The sequence below is a fragment of the Scyliorhinus canicula genome, chromosome 2 (genome assembly GCF_902713615.1).
Source record: "Scyliorhinus canicula chromosome 2, sScyCan1.1, whole genome shotgun sequence".
Classification (NCBI taxonomy): domain Eukaryota; kingdom Metazoa; phylum Chordata; class Chondrichthyes; order Carcharhiniformes; family Scyliorhinidae; genus Scyliorhinus; species Scyliorhinus canicula.
In genome coordinates, this window is record NC_052147.1 from 138,613,565 (window position 1) to 138,634,284 (window position 20,720).

Genomic DNA, 20,720 nt, shown 5'->3' on the forward strand with positions numbered 1-20,720 from the left:
ACTGGACCATTCAGCCCCCTCACGTTCCATGTGACCAGCCGAACCCGGGGGGCCATCCCCCTCCCCCGATCAGCCATAGCTCTTCCTCAACCCGCCACGCGCCCAGGGAACCTCCCAAGCCCGCTCCCCACGGCGGCAGACCCCCCTCCCAACCCCCCCTTCACCATCCATTCCCTCACAGTCCCTGCAGAAACAACCCGGTAACCCTCCCCTTCTTCCTCCCCCCCCAAACCCCCCCACCCCCTCAAAGCTGGGACCCCCTAGCTGCGTTACCCCTAACATTGTGCTTCCGTGAGTCAGCTGACTTCTGCTGACCCCGGCTACTCCCGCCATAACTACGACCCCCCCCCCCCCCCCGACGCAATACAGCCACCAATCCTTCCCTACCAGCGCCAGCCCCGCCCCCAATTCCTCCGGCGCGGGAAGAAAGCCCGCGCTTCCAACCCGAGCTCCGTCCCTCAATACCGCACGCAGGGTTTCTGACAGAGTGGGCCCCTCGTGCTATTATTTGTCGGGAACTCGGCATGGTGGCTGTGGACAGAGTACAACGCCACCACAGTCGGGAGAGCGCCGATCCCTGGGCAGGGGGTGCTTTGGCAGGGGCTGAGAGCACTGTTGAGGGGTGGTCCGGGAGTTGCGAGCCTGCCATAGGGGGTGCAGTATTTGACAGGCCAGGTCCACGCGTGGCTGCCGCCATGTTGCACAGCGTGGCTGCTGCAGGCCGCCGCCGTGCGCATGCGTGGCCACGGACCCGGCAATTCTCTGGCCGTATCGGCAACTAGAGCCGGGAGCTCCCCCCACCAAATGGAGGATCAGTATCCATTTTGCGCCGGCTTTTCAGTCGTAAAACACCACCGTTCCCACGCAAATGTCAGGACATAGCTTTAAAATCGGAGAATCCAGCCCAATGTGTTGGAAAAATAAAGGTAGTTTGAATGGAATTAAATTGGTATTGGTAAACATTAGAAATAAGTATGTTTAATTTAATGTTTCTATGCTTGGAAGGGTAAAAGCTATAGATACATTCAGTCTGGACAAAGGTGTTAGCATGTTGATTAAGTTCCAACTGTGTTTCTATTGTGTTTAGATAGGGCTATGATGTGAATAACAAATAGGCCAGCAGAGGTATGCAGACGTTGTTTAGCAACTGGAGCTTTGTAAGATAGAGAAGCTTTTAAGTTTTAATTTAGCTAATTTGATTGCAGTTGGGAGATAGGTCGTGAGAGACAAGGTGGTTCTCACACCTCTGCTGGAACCAGTCGATTTTAGAAGTCTCTCAGCTTTGCTAGAAGCAAAATCTTACCATGGAGTATTGGTTAAAGAACCAAATGCAAAGACCTGAAGAGCAGCAAGTTAAGGAAACTAGAGAAATGAAAAGTTTCCAAGAAGTCTGAGCTTAAAGGTACGACAACAGAGAACTGTTCAGCAAAGATAAACAGAACTGAGAAGAAGGCCGAGACTCCAAGAAAGATATTTGAAGTAATTTTCAGGTTTCTGAGATTTTACTACAGCCTGTGGAATGCGAGTTAAAGTAACTATGAAAATCGGTGGCTGGGTCTCCAAGTTAATGTAAAAGTGGTGCAGACAAAAGGAACCTAAAAGGGGTGGTGAAAAATCCCACACTGGATTCGCTGTTAAGAATCGAGAGAACGCTTGTGTTAAAAGAGTCATTTGTAAAACCGGGGTTGAATTTTAGAATGCAAACCACTAAGGGAAAGCAGATTTTAAAGCATGTTTTTGGGAGTGGAGTTTGGAAACTCTAATGTGATCGACATCTGGGGGGAATCTGTGGAAAAAGTCCAAGATATTAACTTAGGTTCAGAGCGATGGGTGTGTATTTGAGCACAGTCACCCTGTGTGCTTTAAAGGGACTTTGTGTTAATTAAACCATTGTAGATTAAGATGTACTTTGTAATCCTTGTTAATCCTAAAACCTGCGTGTAATTGTGTTTTTTTTAATTTAGACTACCCAATTCTCATCTTCCAATTAAAGGGCAATTCAGCATGGCCAATTCACCGACCCTGCACATCTTTTTGGGTTGTGGAAGTGAGACCCACCCAGACACAGGGAAAATGTGCAAATCCACATGGCCAGTGACCCGAGGCCGGGATCGAACCCGGGTCCACGATGCCATGAGGCAGCAGTGCTAATCACTGCGGCACTGTACTGCCACCTTAATTGTTAAGCCAAGGGGAAAGTAAAGGCGTATTGTATCATAATTCAATTTTTTCATGTTTAATGTTTTTTCTTGTTAAAACTAATTTGTAGTCCTGTGACTCTGTTCCTCCACGTTTTATTGAAACAAAAGTTATGGTCTTTTGAGCCAGATTTCCATTCTGGGAGCTCCCGTCCGATTAAAACATCAGCTAGGTTCGGAACAGTGCAAGAGTCTCAAGACAGATCAGCAAGATTAGAATTGGCAGTTGAAGCAGTGAACACACTTCAGCTTCTACAAAGTAGAAACACCTTATTAAAAGTAAAGAATTTTCATTGATGTAGTGTCTTTCATGACCTCAGGACACCACCAAGTGTTTTACAGCTGATTAACAAGTACTTCTAAAGTATAGCAACTGTTGTAATGTAGGAAACATGGCAACTAATCTGCACACACCTAGGTCCCACAAATAGCAATGAGACCAAATCTGTGTTAGAGATAGTAGTTGAGAGGTAAATACCTGCCAGGACATCAGGGAGAACCACCCTGTTCTTAACTGAATAGAGGCATGTGATGCATTCTGAATACAACATCTCATCCCAGAGATACCATTTCCAACAGGCAGCCATCCATCAGTACTGCACTGTTGTGTCAGCCGGGCACCTGCAATGAAGTCTTTGGAGTAGAATTTGAATCTATCCCCTGATTCAGAGGCAGGGGTCAAGGTTAACACTAGAATGGAGGACATAGCATGCAAATTTCTCCCTCATTCCCGCTGATTGAAGTCCTGGTCAATGTTGTGGGTACAAGCGTCTGGAAGTTGCAGTGGTGGAAGAAGAAGCAAGTATATTTCAAACAGAAGAGTTCTCCTGAAAATCACGGGGGAAAGGAGAGATATGTTTATTGCATTCTGCAGGTCACCTGATAGAACACAGAATAATCTTTTAGTGTCACAAAGCTGTTCCATGCGGGGCCAAATTCACACCTCAATATGCCAGGGGTTGGTTTAGCACACTGGGCTAAATAGCTAGTTTTTAAAGCAGACCGAGGCAGACCAGCAGCACAGTTCGATCCCCGTAAAAGCCTCCCCGTACAGGTGCCAGAATGTGGTGACTAGGGGGTTTTTCACAGTAACTTCATTGAAGCCTACTTGTGACAATAAGCAATTTTCATTCAACATCTTCACGCACAAGTTTGAACAAGACCTCCTCACCACACAGGACCTTCAACCGATGTTATACACCAGATACATCAATGACATTTTTTTCCTTTGGACCACGGTGAAGAATCACTGAAACGACTATACGATGACATCAATAAGTTCCATCACACCATCAAACTCACCATGGACTACTCTCCAGAATCGGTTGCATTCTTGGACACACTCATCTCCATCAAGGACAGTCACCTCAACACTTTGCTTTACTGCAAGCCCACGGATAACCTCACAATGCTCCACTTCTCCAGCTTCCACCCTAAACACATTAAAGAAGCCATCCCCTACGGACAAGCCCTCCGTATACTCAGGATCTGTTCAGACGAAGAGGAGCGTAACAGGCGCTGAAAGATGCCCTTGTACGAACGGGATACGGCGCTCGACTCATCGCTCGACAGTTCCAATGCGCCACAGCAAAAAACTGCACCGACCTCCTCAGAAGACAAACACGGGACCCAACTGACAGAGTCCTTCGTCGTCCAGTACTTCCCCAGAGCAGAGAAACTACGACATCTACTTTGCAACCTTCAACACTTCATTGATGAAGATCTTGCCAAGGTCATCCCCACACCCTCACTACTTGCCTTCAAACAATCGTGCAACCTCAAACAAGTCATTGTTTGCAGCAAACTACCCAGCCTTCAGTACAACGACCATGACACCACACAACCCTGTCATGCCAGATCATCGACATGGGTACCACCATTACACGCGAGAACACCACCCACCAGGTACCTAGTACATACTTGTGCGACTCAGCCAATATTGTCCACCTCATACGCTGCAGGAAAGGATGTCCCGAAGGTGCTAAATCGGGGAGTACATCAACTCCATCCAATCAGGGAAAACGCAGGGACCGGATGGGTTCCTGGCAGACTGTTACAAAAATTTCTCAGCAACATCTGCGAGAGATGTTCAACGACTCACTATCTAACAGGGCTCTGCCACCCACGCTGGCACAGGCCTCGATCTCACTGATCCCAACAAAGACAAGGCCCCGATAGAGTTTGGATCATACAGACCCATCTCTCTCAAACACTGATGTGAAAATCTTAACAAAAGCTCAGGCGAGGCGACTGGAGAGCTACCTGCCACATGTGATCAGACCACGTTTGTTCAGGGAAGAAAATTAACAGCGAACATCAGATGCCTGCTGAACATAATGACCCAATTCGGGGACAGGACATCAGAGGTGATTGTCTCCCTGGACGCTGAGAAAGCCTTTGATCAAGTAGAATGGGTTCGGATCAGGATTCATCACATGGGTGAAGCTCCTATACGGTGGTCCTATGGCAAGTGTATGGACGAACGCCACCAACTTCGAATACTTTTGCTGCACAGGGGAATGAGGCAGGGTGCCCACTATGCCCGCTCCTGTGCGCGCTGGCAATTGATCCAATGGCCATCGCCCTTAGATCGACGGATTGGTGGATGAGCATACGAAGTGGGGGCAGAGCGCATAATTTCACTCGAGCGGATGACCTGCTCCTCTTTGTGGAAAACCCCTTAGCCAGCATGGGAAAGATGACCAGACTCCTCAGGAAGTTCAGCGTCTTCCCAGGTTACAAACTCAACCTGAGGAAGAGTGAAATCTTCCCTGTAAACTCCCGAAAGGAGGGAGCAGAGCGGAGAAGCAACTACTGCTTGAAGTAACCCAATCCATGTTCAGGTACCTAGGAACCCAAGTGGCCAACACCTGGAGGAAGCTCCACATTGGAACCTCTCCAGTCTGGTGGAGGAGGTGAAGAGGGACCTGCAAAGATGGGATTCACTCCCTCTTTTGCTAGCCGGAAGTCTATAGTTGATCTAAGGGGTTGGTTTAGCTCACTGGGCTAAATCACTGGCTTTTAAAGCAGACTAAGCAGGCCAGCAGCACGGTTCGATTCCCGTACCAGCCTCTCCGGACAGGCGCCGGAATGTGGCGACTAGGGGCTTTTCACAGTAGCTGCATTGACGCCTACTCGTGACACTAAGCGATTTTCATTTCATTTTTCATTTTCAAATGAACGTGCTGCCTAGGTTCCTCTTCATATTTAGATCACTCCCGATCTTCATAACCAAACCCTTCTTCACCAAGGTTGACAAATTAATCATGGCTTTTTCGTCTGGGGCGGCGGGAGGGGTGGGGGGGGTGGGGGGTGGGGGGGGGGGGGGGGGGGGGGGGGGGGGGATTCTGACAGTAGAGGAAATGTATGTTGACAACAGACTTGCGATCCCGGGGGAACTCAGAGAAACTCCAACTCCCAAAAGGGAACAAGCTCAAATATCTGCAGCTATGCAACTTTCTTCCCAAGAAGATGAGAACATTCCCCCAGAGACCCACGCACATATTCTTGGGCATGATGTAGGGCTGAACTGTTAGGGGATGATAAGTGCAGTGACATGTACAGGAAACTCATAGAAAAGTTCAGGACTCCAATGGATGAGACCAGAGAAAAGTAGGGGGTGGAACTGGGCACGGAGATGGGGGGTGGACTCTGGATCGAGACACTGCACTGAGTCAACTCCAGCCCCTCCTGCGCCAGGCTAAGCCTGATGCAGCTCAAGGTAATGCATAGAGCATACTTTCCCAAAACACGCACGGGTGAGTTCTTCCCGGAAGCGGAGGTCAAGTGCAAGAGGTGCCGGGGAGGGGGGGGACCAGCCAAACACACCCACATGTTTTGGTCCTGCCCCACACTCCGGGAATTCTGGATGGCCTTCTTCAAGGCGATGTCCAAGATGATGGGGGTTGAGATGGAACACTTCCCATCTGTGGCGGTCTTCGGGGTGTCAGAGCACCCAAAGCTTTGGACAGGAACAGAGGCGGACACCCTGGCCTTCACCTCATTGATCGCCAGACGGAGACTTCTGCTAGGGTGGAAATCAGCAGCTCAGCCCCGGGCCTCGGAATGGCTATCAGATGGGCAGCACGGTAGCATGGTGGTTAGCATAAATGCTTCACAGCTCCAGGGTCCCTGGTTCGGTTCCCGGCTGGGTCACTGTCTGTGCGGAGTCTGCACGTCCTCCCCGTGTGTGCGTGGGTTTCCTCCGGGTGCTCCGGTTTCCTCCCACAGTCCAAAGATGTGCGGGTTAGGTGGATTGGCCATGATAAATTGCCCGTAGTGTCCTAAAAAGTAAGGTTGGGGGGGAGGGTTGTTGGGTTACGGGTATAGGGTGGATACGTGGGTTTGAGTAGGGTGATGATTGCTCGGCACAACATCGAGGGCCAAAGGGCCTGTTCTGTGCTGTACTGTTCTATGTTCTATGTTCTAGATCTGGCCAAATTCTTGAAGCTACAAAAAGAAAAATCTAATTTGAAATAAGAGGGTCCAAGCAGAGATTCCACACCACATGGAGAAAATTCGCAAGCTTATTTACAGACCAGTTTGCAACCAGCTGCCAGTAGGCAGGGGGTAGGGTGGTGCTGTGACATCATCTGAGAGGTCCTCATAGTCATACTGCCTTCTACAAAATGATCATAGTAAGATGATCAGAACTGCAAACAACTCCATTTGTGGCCTAACCAAAGTTTCGTACAACTCCAACATAACTTCCCTGCTCTTATAATCTATGCCATGACTGATAAAGGCCAGTGGCCCATATGCCTTCTTAATTACCCTATTGACCTGTCCAGCGCCTTCAGGGATCTGTGGGCAAGCACCCCAAGATTCCTCTGAGCTTCCTGGTGTCCACTGAGTACTCCCTTGTCTTGTTACTCCTCCCAAAGTATCAGCTCACACTTTGTGTGAAATTCCATCTGCCACTGATCTGCCTATCTGACCAACCTGCCTATATCTTCCTGCAGCCTAAGACCTTCTTTCTCAACATTAACCACCCTGCTAATCCTCCTATTATCCGCAAACTTACTTATTACCCCTCACATTCTCATCTATATTGTTTATATATCACAGACAATAGCAAACCTAGCACTGATTCCTGAGGTACATCGTGGGACACTGGCCTTCAGTCACACAAACAGCCTTCTACTACCACCCTCTGTCTCCTCCCACAAAGCCCGTTTTGGACCCAACTAACCAAGTTACCCTGGATCCGATGTGGTTTTATCTTTGTTATAGGCCAGGGTTTAGAAAGCTCCAAAATATATCATGGAGTTCACCTGACCTACAACTGTTTATTGATTTTGATTACAATGAACACAAGAGTCTGCCATTCTTAGGCACTATTAATTAAAAAAAACAAGCTTTATTTTAAGAATTTAGTTAACATTTGTATAAACACACACAGCAAGAATTTTTATCAACTAGAAACACAAAGACCCCACACCGCTACAGTAATCTATGTATAACCCTTAATGAATTTCCCCTTAACTGTTCCAATCCAAAACAAAATCCAAGTAAAGCCAGAAACCCCAGCATATGGCATTCTCACTGGTATAAGACTTGTTATTGATACTCTGTTCCCCTTTTCAAACAGCAGATTTGAATTCCTTCCAGAAAGCCATTATCTCTTTCAAGTTATCAAGCAGTCTGGAAACAGCTTTTAAATTGTAGAGACATTGTAAATCACAGAGCCACAGCCCAGCACCACCCACACAGTGACATCACTGAAGTCATGTGATAAGACAAAAACATTTCTTAAAGGGGCATCCACATGACACCTTCTTTATCAGTCTCCCAAATAGGCCTTAGAATCATAGAATTTATAGTGCAGGAGGTCATTTAGCCCATCTAGTCTGCACCGACCCTTGGAACGAGCACCCTACTTAAGCCCACCGTATACTCGTAACCCAGTAACCTGACCTAATCTTTTGGACACTAAGGGACAATTTAGCATTGGTAATCCACCTAACCTGCACAACTTTGGACTGTGGAAGGAAACTGGAGAACCCGGAGGAAACCCACAGAGACATGGAAAGTACAAACTCCACACAGTCACCCAAGACCAGAATTGAACCCGGGTCTCTGGAGCTGTGAGGCAGCAGTACTAATCACTATGCCACCGTGCCTTGTCAAAGGCTTTTCTGAAATTCATATAAACTACATCAAGGCACTACCCTCATCCACAAACCCAATCACTTCCTCAAAAAATTCAATCAATTTAGAAGAGTGGAAATTAAAATAAATGGTAAAAAGCAGAGGATTAGTGCCAAAGAACCTCATCTGTTGAATTGGCAGAGGGCATCAGAAGATTTAGGTGGGGAATAGGCAAAATACTGCCTGCGTCAGGCAGGCTCCATTTTTTTTAAGCTTTATGGACTGGAACAAAGTCATATAACAAAATGCAAAATTATGAACTGAGACTTATCAAATTATTGAATCCATCACACATTAAACAACGTCACAGACAAAGCAATGGCCAACTATTACCATCCCTGTTTGTTGTTGCTGCCACCGATAATGTAATTAGGATAAGTGAATTCAAACTCTTGCCAGGGCAAGGGTAATGCAACAATTTATTCTTTGATGACCGAAAAGTGAAAGTTAGGCCTAAAAGCATTACATAAACTAATAGACATTAGAGAGACAACTTAACATTGTAATTCAATGTCAGAACTCTGCTGAAAGCATTCAAACCACTCTGCAGATTTATGAGGGCAACAATAGAACTCAAATGAACTACAATCTCAAAATTCCCAAAATTCCACCAGTCTTAGCTGTTATTCATATTGCACAATAATGCATCTTTGAACATAGAAATATTTTGGAAATAGAATATTACTTGGCTGCAAATTAATCATATACCCTCTTAGAATAAGATTTAATCTTTCAGACAATTTTCTTTTCAAATTTTTTTTCTAGCTGATTATGAAGTATATTCCTTATTGCAGATTCTGCAGTCTCCTCTTACAGCATTATTTAATCAGGATGACATATTTTCTTTGGTAATACTGAACCAGATTTAACCCTCGGCTGATGATTGGACCAAGCAATGATTACTCACATGACATCCTGAGAGGCTCGGTGCAAGATCAGCAGCTTGACAACATCCACATGCCCATTCCTGACAGCATCATGCAAGGGAGAATCGTTCTGGTATCCTGGTGTGTTCAATAGAACGCCAAATTTCAGTAACAGCTCGACAATTTCCACATGTCCATGGTTACAGGCTTCGTGCTACAAACACATAGCCATTTATTAAAAGCTTGAAGAAAGATGTGCACAAAGATCACAATGCCAACATCAAGTCAAATAGTAAAACATGGGGTCAGATGAATAAGCTTAGCAATCAAGCAATAGATTTAAGACTCTACCATTGGACGGTTCCCAAATATTTGAGAGAGAGCAGTATTTATTTTCTGTGAGAACATATTGGAGCTACAAAGTGCATAAATTTTGTTAATATTCACAAGATGCAGAGGCAGGTACCAAGTAAAAAATTCTAATGCTAAAACAGCTTGAGCAGCAAGTTGGGGCAGAGTTCCATTGAGCAATGGGGTTAATCTACAACCCTCCCCCCCCCCCCCCCCCAATATGTTCAATTCCTGCTCTCCATCATCAAGATGGGAAGATCCCAGGACAAAAACCAGAACACAGCGACAAACACTGTCAGACTTCATTGCACAATCTGCAACCGCCAAATGAACTTCTTTGAACAAAGGTTGATTAGAATATGGAAATTGTTACCACAAGGAGCAATTGAGGTGAACAGCATTGATACATATAAAGAATGCTAGATAAGTACGAGGAAGAAAGAAATAGAAGGATATGCTGAGAAGGAATAGATGAAGATAGTTGGGAGGACACTTGTGTGGAACATGAACACCAGCATGTGTCAACTGGTCTGAATGGCCCATTTCCATGCCGTGCATTCTACTTAATTATATGTAACACCGGCAGCATAAGTGGTTAGCACAGTTGCCTCATGGCGCCGAGGTCCAAGGTTCGATCCCGACTCTGGGTCGCTGTCCGTGTGGAGTTTGCACATTCTCCCCGTGTTTGCGTGGGTTTCGCCGCCACAACCAAAAAGATGTGGCAGATAGGTAATTGGCCACGCTAAATTGCCCCTTAATTGGAAAAAATGAATTGGATATTCTAAATTTATAAAAAATAAAAAAATATATATGTACACCACAGGTCTGGCAAAAACTGACTCATTTTCTGTTCGGTAGCACAGTGGTTAGCACGGTTGCTTCATAGCTCCAGGGTACCAGGTTCAATTCTCGGCTTGGGTCACTGTCTGTGCGGAGTCCGGAGTCTGCACGTTCTCCCAGTGTCTGCGTAGGTTTCCTCCGGGTGCTCCAGTTTCCTCCCACAGTCCAAAAGTATGCAGGTTAGGTGGATTGGCCATACTTAATTGCCCCCATTGTCCAATAAATTTAGATGGGGTTACTGGGTTACAGGGATAGGGTGGGGGTATGGGTTTAAGTAAGGTGCTCTTTCCAAGGGCCGGTGCAGACCTGATGGGCCGAATAGCTTCCTTTTGTATTGTTAATTCTATGAAATAAATTTCTATGAAATGTGGAAGAACTGGCAAAAGTGATTTTTTAGCACCTTCCAACTTTCAACGGACTTGAAGAAAGCAAAATAGTATTTAACATTTTTTTTGATCAGCTACTCCAGGCTGGTTTCTCATGTGGATCTGTTGCAAATGGAAATTTTTTTGTGGGTAAAAGAAAGCTAAAAGAAAGCACAGCTAAGTGTAGCTTGCTCGCCCAGAGTGCTCTCAATAAACTAATCACCTATATGGGGATAGACATAAAACTGATTTAGATGCAGCCGGTGCTGTTGGGCATGCAGTAAAGCGTGAAACCAAGCTGAGCCTCAATAACAAACCTCTTGTTCTCATACATTCCCATCACCTGCATCTAAAGGAGTTCTGTCTTTCTTTGAAAGCACTGTGCGTAATAAATATATTTTACTTTAATGACATCCAGACATTGATGAACAATCTGAATTATGTTGCAGTGATTCCCTTTTGTTGCAGCTTGTACAATTTTGAGACTAGAATTGAACAAAACTCTATTTTTTGGGACGTTACTGTAATTTTCCTTATATTTCAAGTCTTTGTTGCTTTTTACACTTCATGCCAGTTGGCACTGATCAGGGCTTTTTGTAGAAGATCATTGAGATTGCAGCATGTGATGAAATACCCAAAACTTGGATTTGGCACTGCTGGGTCACAAAATCTCATGATCTGTCATTTCATTGCATGCAATTTGTGATTTGCTGCCTACTCAGTTTTCCAGGCACAGCTGTCTATTACACTGCACTGCTTGAGGAACAAGAATACTATGGGTTTTCCCTGGAGAACCTGTGGACACATCTGTTCACACATTACTTGAAACGCAACTGTCCCAATTTTATCAAGCTTGCTCCATGAAAGAAAATAAAAAGTTCAGAAGATGAAATAATGGCCAAATATCTGATTGCCATTAATAGTACAGCTTCTGGAAGGCTAGCTCTCAGCTAAGTGATAATGCATTTGTTATTTAACAGCAACTTTTCCATTGCGATAATTTGTATAATTAACAACACAATCTTTGAAAAGTTCTGTAAATTACTTTATTTTGAAACAGTCAAATGCAAATGAATTGAAAAAGCCAATTAAGCAAATTGTGCATGTCTATAGACATTGTTTAACCTGTGCAAAAAAAGTGTGGTAATTTACGCAGCGCAACTTGCATTTCCAAAACACTGATAAAATCCAGAACCGCAAAAAGCAGAACCGATGCATGAACAGCATGTTTGCCTTACTTGGCACCACAAACTAGTGATCTCAGTCATGGTACATCAATCACCCTCTGTAGCTCCTTGACTGAACAGCAACCATAACACTGAATTCATGCCTTAGCTTGGGCAATTGTAGGTGTTGCATTCCTACATTTTTCTGATCTCCCATGATAGCTGCAACAGTGCTTACATTGTAAATGGGTGGACGTTGCTCGAGGGAGACAGTTTCTAGTTGGGAGTGGAAGCCTCAGATTCCATAGAATCCACACAGTGCAGAAGGAGACCATTCGGCCCTTTGAGTCTACACCAACCCTCCACACTATGTGCAAGAGTACCCTACATTTGCACCCCCCCCCCCCCTATCCCTGTAACCCCTGCTAACCTGCGCATCTTTAGACTCGAAGGGGCAACTTTTCGCATGTCAATCCACCTAACCTCCACATCTTTGGACTGCAGGAGGAAACCAGAGCAGCCAGATGAAACTCAGCCAGACGCAGGGAGAACATGCAAACTCCACACAGACATTCACCCGGGTCCCTGGCGCTGTGAGGCAGCAGTGCTAATGACCTTGCCGTCCTTTATAATGCTAATGACCTTGCCGTCCTTTATAGTGGGTTAACTCACTGTAAACTGTCAGAAGCTTTTTGTCAGGTATCCCAATGAGGAAAACTTGTTGCTGCTGTTACTCGTTGAGAAAAGTAGTGAGACAAATCGAATCATCCTGATTGCAATAAAACAACTGACAGGTAATTCGCAGGCAGCTAAGCTACAAGTTACAGCAATCCTACTGAAAAAAGATAATCATATCTGACTGGTAATGTAGTCACATTTAATTGACAAATTGTTGTGTAGCCATCTGGGATGGCCACTTACAAAGGGAAACATGGCCACTTGCAAAGAATCACGGGAAATATGGCCAATGCAGATCCAAACGAACTCAGAGCTTAAGGGTACATTTGCCACTAGATAACCAGACACTATCGAAACCCCCAGCCGATTTGCATTCTAATGGCCCATTTCACCAGAACAAAAGACTTGTACTCAGGTATCAGATACAGATCCAGACTCATCGGCGCCGCTCCCTTCACCCAGGAAGCCCAAACAGCAAAGATCAATGACCACTCAGGACACGCCAGTCATCAAAGAACCCGCCCCTTTATTGGCTAAAATCGAAGGCAGTAATCGAAGGCTGCCAAAATATTGGGTCCAAAGCTAAGAACCGCCCAAAGAGCGCAAAATCCCCGAAGGATAAAAAGAGACACTGCCATGTGTTCAGTCTCTTTTGGCCCCGGCACTCTCTTGGCCCCGGCTTGTGCCCACAACCAATTGCAGCACCAGAACCAGAAGCAAGTTCAAGACCAACGATCGCTGCCAGACGGATAAGCCCAGCAGAAACAAAGTCACTTCTCCAGACCCAGCCACGCAAGATCCGAACAAAGGCCTTGTTCCTCTGCATAAAGCCGGGTGCCTAAAGTTAAGTGCAGGTTGTTGTAGTGTTAGGTGTAATTTAGCTTGTAGTGTTTTATGTTGCATGTCAAAGTAATTCTTTGTAAATAAACTATCATTGAACTTGAACTGACTAACGGGTTGTTGGGTTTTTGATCAATATCCGTCCGGTAAAACCTTGTGTGGTATCATTTGATACCTGGCGACTCTGAAAAGCAATATCATCATTAATAACTGTCATATCAGTATCCAGTTAAAAAGAGCAACATTATTGGCATCTCCGGTGCAAATTTGAACTAGTTTACGTTTTTAAATCAGATGCAGTCGTACAAAATAATTCTTTTGTGAATAGGAACAAATACATACCAATGGCGTCCATCCTGCATTATCTTTGATATTTGGATTAGCTCCATTGTCCAATAGCTGCTCCACTGCTGTAATGTCACCCTAAAACACAGTAAAATGGTCGGATCAGTATTACACTGGTTAAATAATACGGCACACTCCGTTTTTGTACATAATCTGCTTATACATCAATTCATTTTTAATATTTTGCTTTGGTAAAGTAAAATACAGTGACCAATTTACCAGAACTGTGATGTTACTTAAAAGATTTTATACTAAATACAATTCACCCGTTGCCTTCAGCTCTCGGATCGCTTCAGCGTTGCAATCCTTATGATAAGAACATAAGGGATAGGAGCATGAGACAACGTCATAGCCCTTCAAACCTGCGTCGATACCAGGGTGTGAACAGTTGTGCTGTATACCATCGAATTAGGTCAAAGATAAGAGAAAGTTGGGTCAAGAATAGCTCTTCAGCAGTTCGACCAAGATGCAAGGTTAATGTGATTCACACTGCCATGGGGAGGAGGCCATTCTTCCAGTTACAAACTTTGAAAAAGAGATTCAAACTTCCAGTTATCAGTCTCTGATCGTAACTACACAAACGATGTAAGGACACCCAGAGCCTTACAAGTTTCGGCATTTCAGACCACTTCTCTTGAGAAAACAACGCAGCCGACCGATCCACATAGAGGCAAGCAGTGAAATAAGGTTCAAAATATTTCAGAATAAATCCGCAACACCCAATATACCCAGAGGGTGGTGCAGCTGCAGAAGCTTCCAGAAACATCAATAGAAATGTGAACTGCCAGTTCTGTAGATGTCCATGGCAATCCTGCATATCCAGTCACAAGGGGACCCACAGGAAATAATGAACTCATGTACAGTTTGGAAATACTTGAAAGGAACCTACCAGAAAACATGAGGTGCCAATCTGGTGAAGCTAAAACAAAGAACTACATTTGGATGCTGAGCAGAATGAGAACACAAAGGGATTACACAACCAACAATTAGGTCTAAGCTCTGCAGTCCTGTCACATCCAGTCTTGAGTGGTGATGGAAAATTAAGCAATTAACAGGAGATTCTAGGAATAGACCCATGCTCAACGATGGCAGAGCCCGGCACATCAGTGCAACACAAGGTTAAAGCATTTGCAACCATCTTCAGCCAGTAAGAAGTGAATGATCCATCTTGGCTTCTTCCCAAGAGCCCAATTATCACAGAGGCCAGACTTCAGCCAATTCAATCCACATAATATCAAGCATAAATACACGAGAGATAACAAAGATTATGGACCCCAACATCCCTACTGTAATACTGCAATGATCTCCAGAAACTATGACAAACCCAAGCCAAGCTGCTCCACAACGGCTACAACACTGGCATCTATCTGACAAAGTGGAAAATTACCTGGGTATTTTCAGCCCATAAAAGCAAGACAAATGGAATCCACCCAATTTCCATCCCATCACAAGGGTGGCAGAGGTATAATTGGCAGTGCGATCGAGTAGCTGTTACTCAGCAAAAATCTTCTCACCAGAGTCCAGTTTGGATTTCACCAGGATCACTCACCTCCAGGCCTCATTAGAGTCTTGGTCTACACATGGTCAAAAGAACTAAAATAAAGAGCAGAGGGGAGTGCGAGTGCTCTTGGCACAAAGGCATCAAGCATTTGACCGAGTTTGACACAAAGGAACCCCAGTAAAACTGAAGTCAATGGTAACTGGGGTGGCGGCCGGGGGGGGGGGGGGGGGGGACTATTCACTAGCTGGGGTCCTGTGTAGCACAAAGCCTCGGGACATTGCATAGTTTTCAGGTAAATATTCCAGCCCCAACCATCTTCAACTGCTGAATCAATGACGTCTCCTGCATAGGTCAGAAAGTTCACCAGAGCTGGTTTAACTCAGTGGGCTAGACAGCTGGTTTGTGATGCAGAACAAGGCCAGCAGCGTGGGTTCAATTCCCCTATCAGCTGAGAATTCTGAATTCTCCCTGTGTGTACCCGAACAGGTGCTGGAATGTGGCAACGAGGGGATTTTCACAGTAACTTCATTGCAGTGTTAATGTAAGCCTACTTGTGACAATAAAGAATATGATTATTATTATTATTATTTATGATTGCAAAGGTTTTAGTTCCATTCATAATAATGAAACGTTTGTGCCCTCATCAAGACCTGGATGATACACATGCTTAAAAGTAGCAAGTAATATTCGTGCCACACAAGTGACAGCAATGACTATCTCCCACAAGAAACAGTTGAACCATCTCCCCATCACATTCACTGACATTACCATCATCGAACGCCCCACCCCAACATCTTTGAGATTCCCCAATGGCCAGAAACGTAACTGGATCTGTCACGTAAATACTGTGGCCATAACAGCAAGTCAGCGGTTGGTTATTCTGTGACAAATAACTCATCTTCTGATTCCTCAAAGCCTCTCCAACACCTGCAGGGCACAAGTCAGGAACATGATGGGATACTTGCCTGGATGAATGCAACTCCAAAAATATCAAAGAAGCTCGACACCAACCAAAACAAAGCAACCCACTTGATTGGTACCCCATTTACCACCTTAAATATTGACTCCCTCCACAACTAATGTAACATAGGTTCAACATACACCATCTATAAAATGCACTGCAGTAACGTGCCAAAGCTCCTTTGGCAGCACCTTCCAAACTTACAATCTCTGTCACCTGGAAGTACAAGGGCAGCAGACTCTTGGCAACAACACCATCTCCAAATCACCCACCATCCTGACTTGGAAATATATTGGATTCTCCAATTCTGTGGCTATGTCCACAGGATCCATCTGGCCTTATGACCAGAAAGTCGGTGCCACTCCCGCACCGATCCTCTGCCCGGTGGGGGGCTAGCAGCCGCCCCACGTAAAGCCCTCGGCTTTATCTGCGTATATGGCCGCAGAATGGCCATGTACATGTGCATTGTGGCTGCCTCGCTATATAACATGGTGCTGGCTGTGCACAGACCCGACCTGCCAAAAACTGCCCCCCTGTAACCTCCCTCGCTACCCCGGACCACCCTTCACCAGTCCCCCAAACCCCGCCAAAGCCCCCCCTTGCCAGCAGAACTCCTCCCCCCACCACCCGACTTGGGTGGCGCTGGACACAGTCCGCAGCCGCCACGCGAGATCCCCGAAGGTTGTGAGGATATGTGTCTCGGCTCATCGGGGACGGAGCATCAGGGGAGGGCCTCAGGTGATGCCCGAGGCCGTCCCGACAGCGTGCACGTATTCCTAGAGGACGCCGTTTTTGATCGGGAAAAACAGGGCTGCCCCCGCTTCCAGCATAAAAATGGTTTCTCCGGCTGATCACCGAATGCGATTTCGCCATCAGCAATCGGTGAATCCAACCCACTGTCTTTTCTTCAGCATTGCCAGGTAGAAATCCTGGTGCGCCGTACCCCATTGTCTCTGTGGGAATGGGACCATCATCATACAAACTGCAGCAATTAAATAGGTAGCCCACCACCTTTTGAGGGAATTAGAAATGGGTAATAAATTCTGGCCTTGCCAGTAACACACACACTCCATGAATAAATGAATACATGGAAAATAATAAACTGAATGACTAGCATTACTTGTAAAAATTCCAAGGGTCTGCAGGGAACTTGGGGCAAGCTTACTTTGTGTGCAAAGGAAAATAAAATTGGCACAGCAGCTTCCCCAACAACTATCAGGGGGTCATTTTCTTTTTGTTTCTCCGACAATAAAATGTCATTCAACCTATGTAGGTAGTTCAGGAATCTGCTGACATTTCACTAAATGTCATTTAGTGAATTCACAATTTCACAATTCCCTGCTCGTCTGTCACCGAGCTCAAGATGAGATTATATTACTGGGAGATGTATCTGACCCTACCTGACCTGACCGCAGTTGACCTACAGCCGGTTGCAAACCTCAAATGAATAGCAAAGCGCTCCCATTTCACCCCAGTGCCATACTAAAGGAGTTGTGCTCTGACGGAGGGAGCTAACTTTTGGATCAGACTTTAAACAGGGATGCTGTTTTCCCTCAGGTCGAAGTAAAAGATCCCTTGACACTTTTTTGAAGAACAGAGCATTCTCAACAGCGTCCTGGATCATTTTTATTCCCCAAACAATACCGAGAAAAAACGAACTGGTTATTTATTTCTTTATTGGTTGTGGAATGCTTCCCTGGCACAGCAACTATACTTAAAAAGGCATTTAATTAACTACAAAGCATATTGGGATGTCTTGAAAAGGTGCTATTACAATTCCAACTTTTCATCCACACTGTCACCATTCCAAAGTGGAAGCTGCTTCAGCACACTAGTCACAAAGACAGTGTCAAAACACAGTGACCTAAAGCTGTAATATTCCAATTTTAATTATCTGTACTGCATTTCAGACACATTCCCAGAGCATATATCAAATTAACCAAATTTTCTTCATCCAGCCGTAAATATATGACTACTGTCAAATTTAAACAGATTGCAAATTTAAATTGTCAAGTCAGAGAAATTGAATAAAATCCCCATGACCAAGTAGGCACCAATGTATTTAAAAAGAAAAGCGCAATGCTGTGGATGCAATAATCTAAAATAAAAATGCAAGTGTTGGAGGCGCTCAGCAAGTTGGGCAAGTTAGCTGTGGAGACAAACAGTTAACGTTTCAGGTTGATGTCCTGTTATGGGAACTGGATGATTATAGAGCCTAACCAAGTAGAGGGGATTTCCTATCGAGACGCAGCTAACAGTGTGTTGGTCCACACACTGGGACTACACACTTTCTTTCCTACATTCCTTGGCCATGGGAGTCTTTCTCTCTCTCTTCCATCTTTTCTATGCAACCCTCCCCCTCTTGTGATTCTGCAGTAACCAGTAGAGAAATAGGTGAGCAGGCGCGACAGAGCTTGAGCAGGCGCGACAGAGCTTGAGCAGGCGCGACAGAGCGTGAGCAGGCGCGACGGAGCTTGAGCAGGCGCGACGGAGCTTGAGCAGGCGCGACGGAGCTTGAGCAGGCGCGACGGAGCTTGAGCAGGCGCGACGGAGCTTGAGCAGGCGCGACGGAGCTTGAGCAGGCGCGACGGAGCTTGAGCAGGCGCGACGGAGCTTGAGCAGGCGCGACGGAGCTTGAGCTGACGCGACAGAGTCTGAGCTGACGCGACGGAGTCTGAGCTGAAGCGACAGAGTTTGAGCTGAAGCGACAGAGTTTGAGCTGAAGTGACAGAGTTTGAGCTGAAGCGACAGAGTTTTAGCTGAAGTGAGAGTTTGAGCTGACACGACAGAGTTTGAGCCGAAGCGACAGTTTGAGCCGAAGCGACAGTTTGAGCTGAAGTGAGTTTGAGCTGAAGTGAGTTTGAGCTGAAGTGAGTTTGAGCTGACGCGACAGAGTTTGAGCTGACGCGACAGAGTTTGAGCTGAAGCAACAGAGTTTGAGCTGAAGCGACAGAGTTTGAACTGAAGCGAAGGAGTTTGAGCGAAGCCTGTAGATGACCCAGGAATGACATACTGACAATTTGCTATGAGAGGTTCAGAACAGAGGCAAAATGAAAGTAATTCTGAAGTGGATGCTTTTGTCATCTTTCAGCTTTTATTGGTGTACTGTACCTTTATAGAGGCGATGTGAAGTGGAGTCTCACCCTTGTGATTTCTCTTCAACGTGGGAGTAAGAGGAGATATCGGAGTCATTGCACAACTTCCAGGTGGCTGGTTTCTATACGTAGGCAGAGGCGTTCGAGGAGATTTCGGTGTTGCACATTGTTTTCTCTGACTATTGTGTCTGCTAGATGGTGTTCTCCAGGTATTTTCTGTTGAAGGGAAGGCTCTTGCCCCAGTAATATTCTCGTTGAGTTCGGAATCAAGTCGTGTAGGAGCTGGAGATCCCTGGTGTGTGTCGAATTTAGCTGGCTCACGTTCATTCACACTATAACTTGCAGGTGGTCTTTCAAAGCAAGAAGAACTCGGTACTTCTTTTCTGCTCTTTTTTGAGGGAGTTTTTGTGCTTGAATCTGGAAATTTTCTTGACCTTTTGGCATTAAAATTGGTTGTTGGCTCTGGAAAAGAAGAAGTGTCTCCTTTCTTCTTGAAGGTTTGACCCAACTGTTCAAGGGTAACATCCTTAGAACTAGAAACGGCTGTAATGGAACATGCTTCAGAAAGATGGTTAATCATATTTTTGGTTGAAGACTCTGCACTGGAGCTAACCAAACTGTCAGCCAGTGGATCTACAAGTGAATCCTCACCCATCTCACCTGGAATTGTTTGTCTCCGACTGCTGAAGACCACTGGTTGGCTGCAAAATGAGACAACTCTATCACAATCTATTTCTCCAGGGTTGACATTTTCTTCCTCTGTTTTCCTGCTTCTTCGCTTTCCAAAACCCCAATCTTTATTGGCATCAGCCAATCTTTTCCTCACTGCCTGTTTTGACTTGGCCACAGGTTTCTTCTTTGGAGAGTCGTGTGGAGGAGATGGCGATGACAAGAATTCAAACACAGATGGAGACGTCCCAATAAAATCAGAGCTTCGATTCACTTTCTGGTTCTTCGTCGTAACATTCATATCCAGCACACACCTCATTTTTCTACTGCGTGGACTGAACCAAGTTCTCATTTGCCATTTTTTACCAGTTACTCCTTCAGGATTAATTTCTGGTCCAGCTTGATTACATTTGGCAGCTAAAATGAACAAGAAAATTAAAAAATGATTTAAAAAACAAATACTTTGCACGTAATTTCCAATCAATAAGCAGTACATCAGAAACAAAATGTAGGACCAACTTTCCTTAACCTTTAGCCAAAAAACTCAAAATTTCCTCCACCATTGGTTGCAGAAGCCCCTTTTCCTAGAAGCAAGGTTAGGAGAAAGGGAATTTGGGCGGTACGTGGCGCTGTGGTTAGCACTGGGACTACGGAGCTGAGGCCCCGGTTTCGTATTCCGGCCCTGGGTGACTGTC

At 45.4% G+C, this 20,720-nt stretch overlaps 1 protein-coding gene across 1 annotated transcript in view; it reads right to left on the minus strand.

Moving 5' to 3' along the window:
• bard1 (BRCA1 associated RING domain 1) overlaps positions 1-20,720 on the minus strand; it is a 296,594-nt gene that overhangs the window by 201,205 nt on the left and 74,669 nt on the right. Inside the window, exons 4-6 of the mRNA XM_038787068.1 lie at positions 19,373-20,442; positions 13,797-13,877; positions 9,256-9,428 (exon numbers count right to left, since the gene is read on the minus strand). Of these exons, the coding sequence (XP_038642996.1) occupies positions 9,256-9,428; positions 13,797-13,877; positions 19,373-20,442 (1,324 nt within the window). The remainder of the gene's footprint in view (positions 1-9,255; positions 9,429-13,796; positions 13,878-19,372; positions 20,443-20,720) is intronic.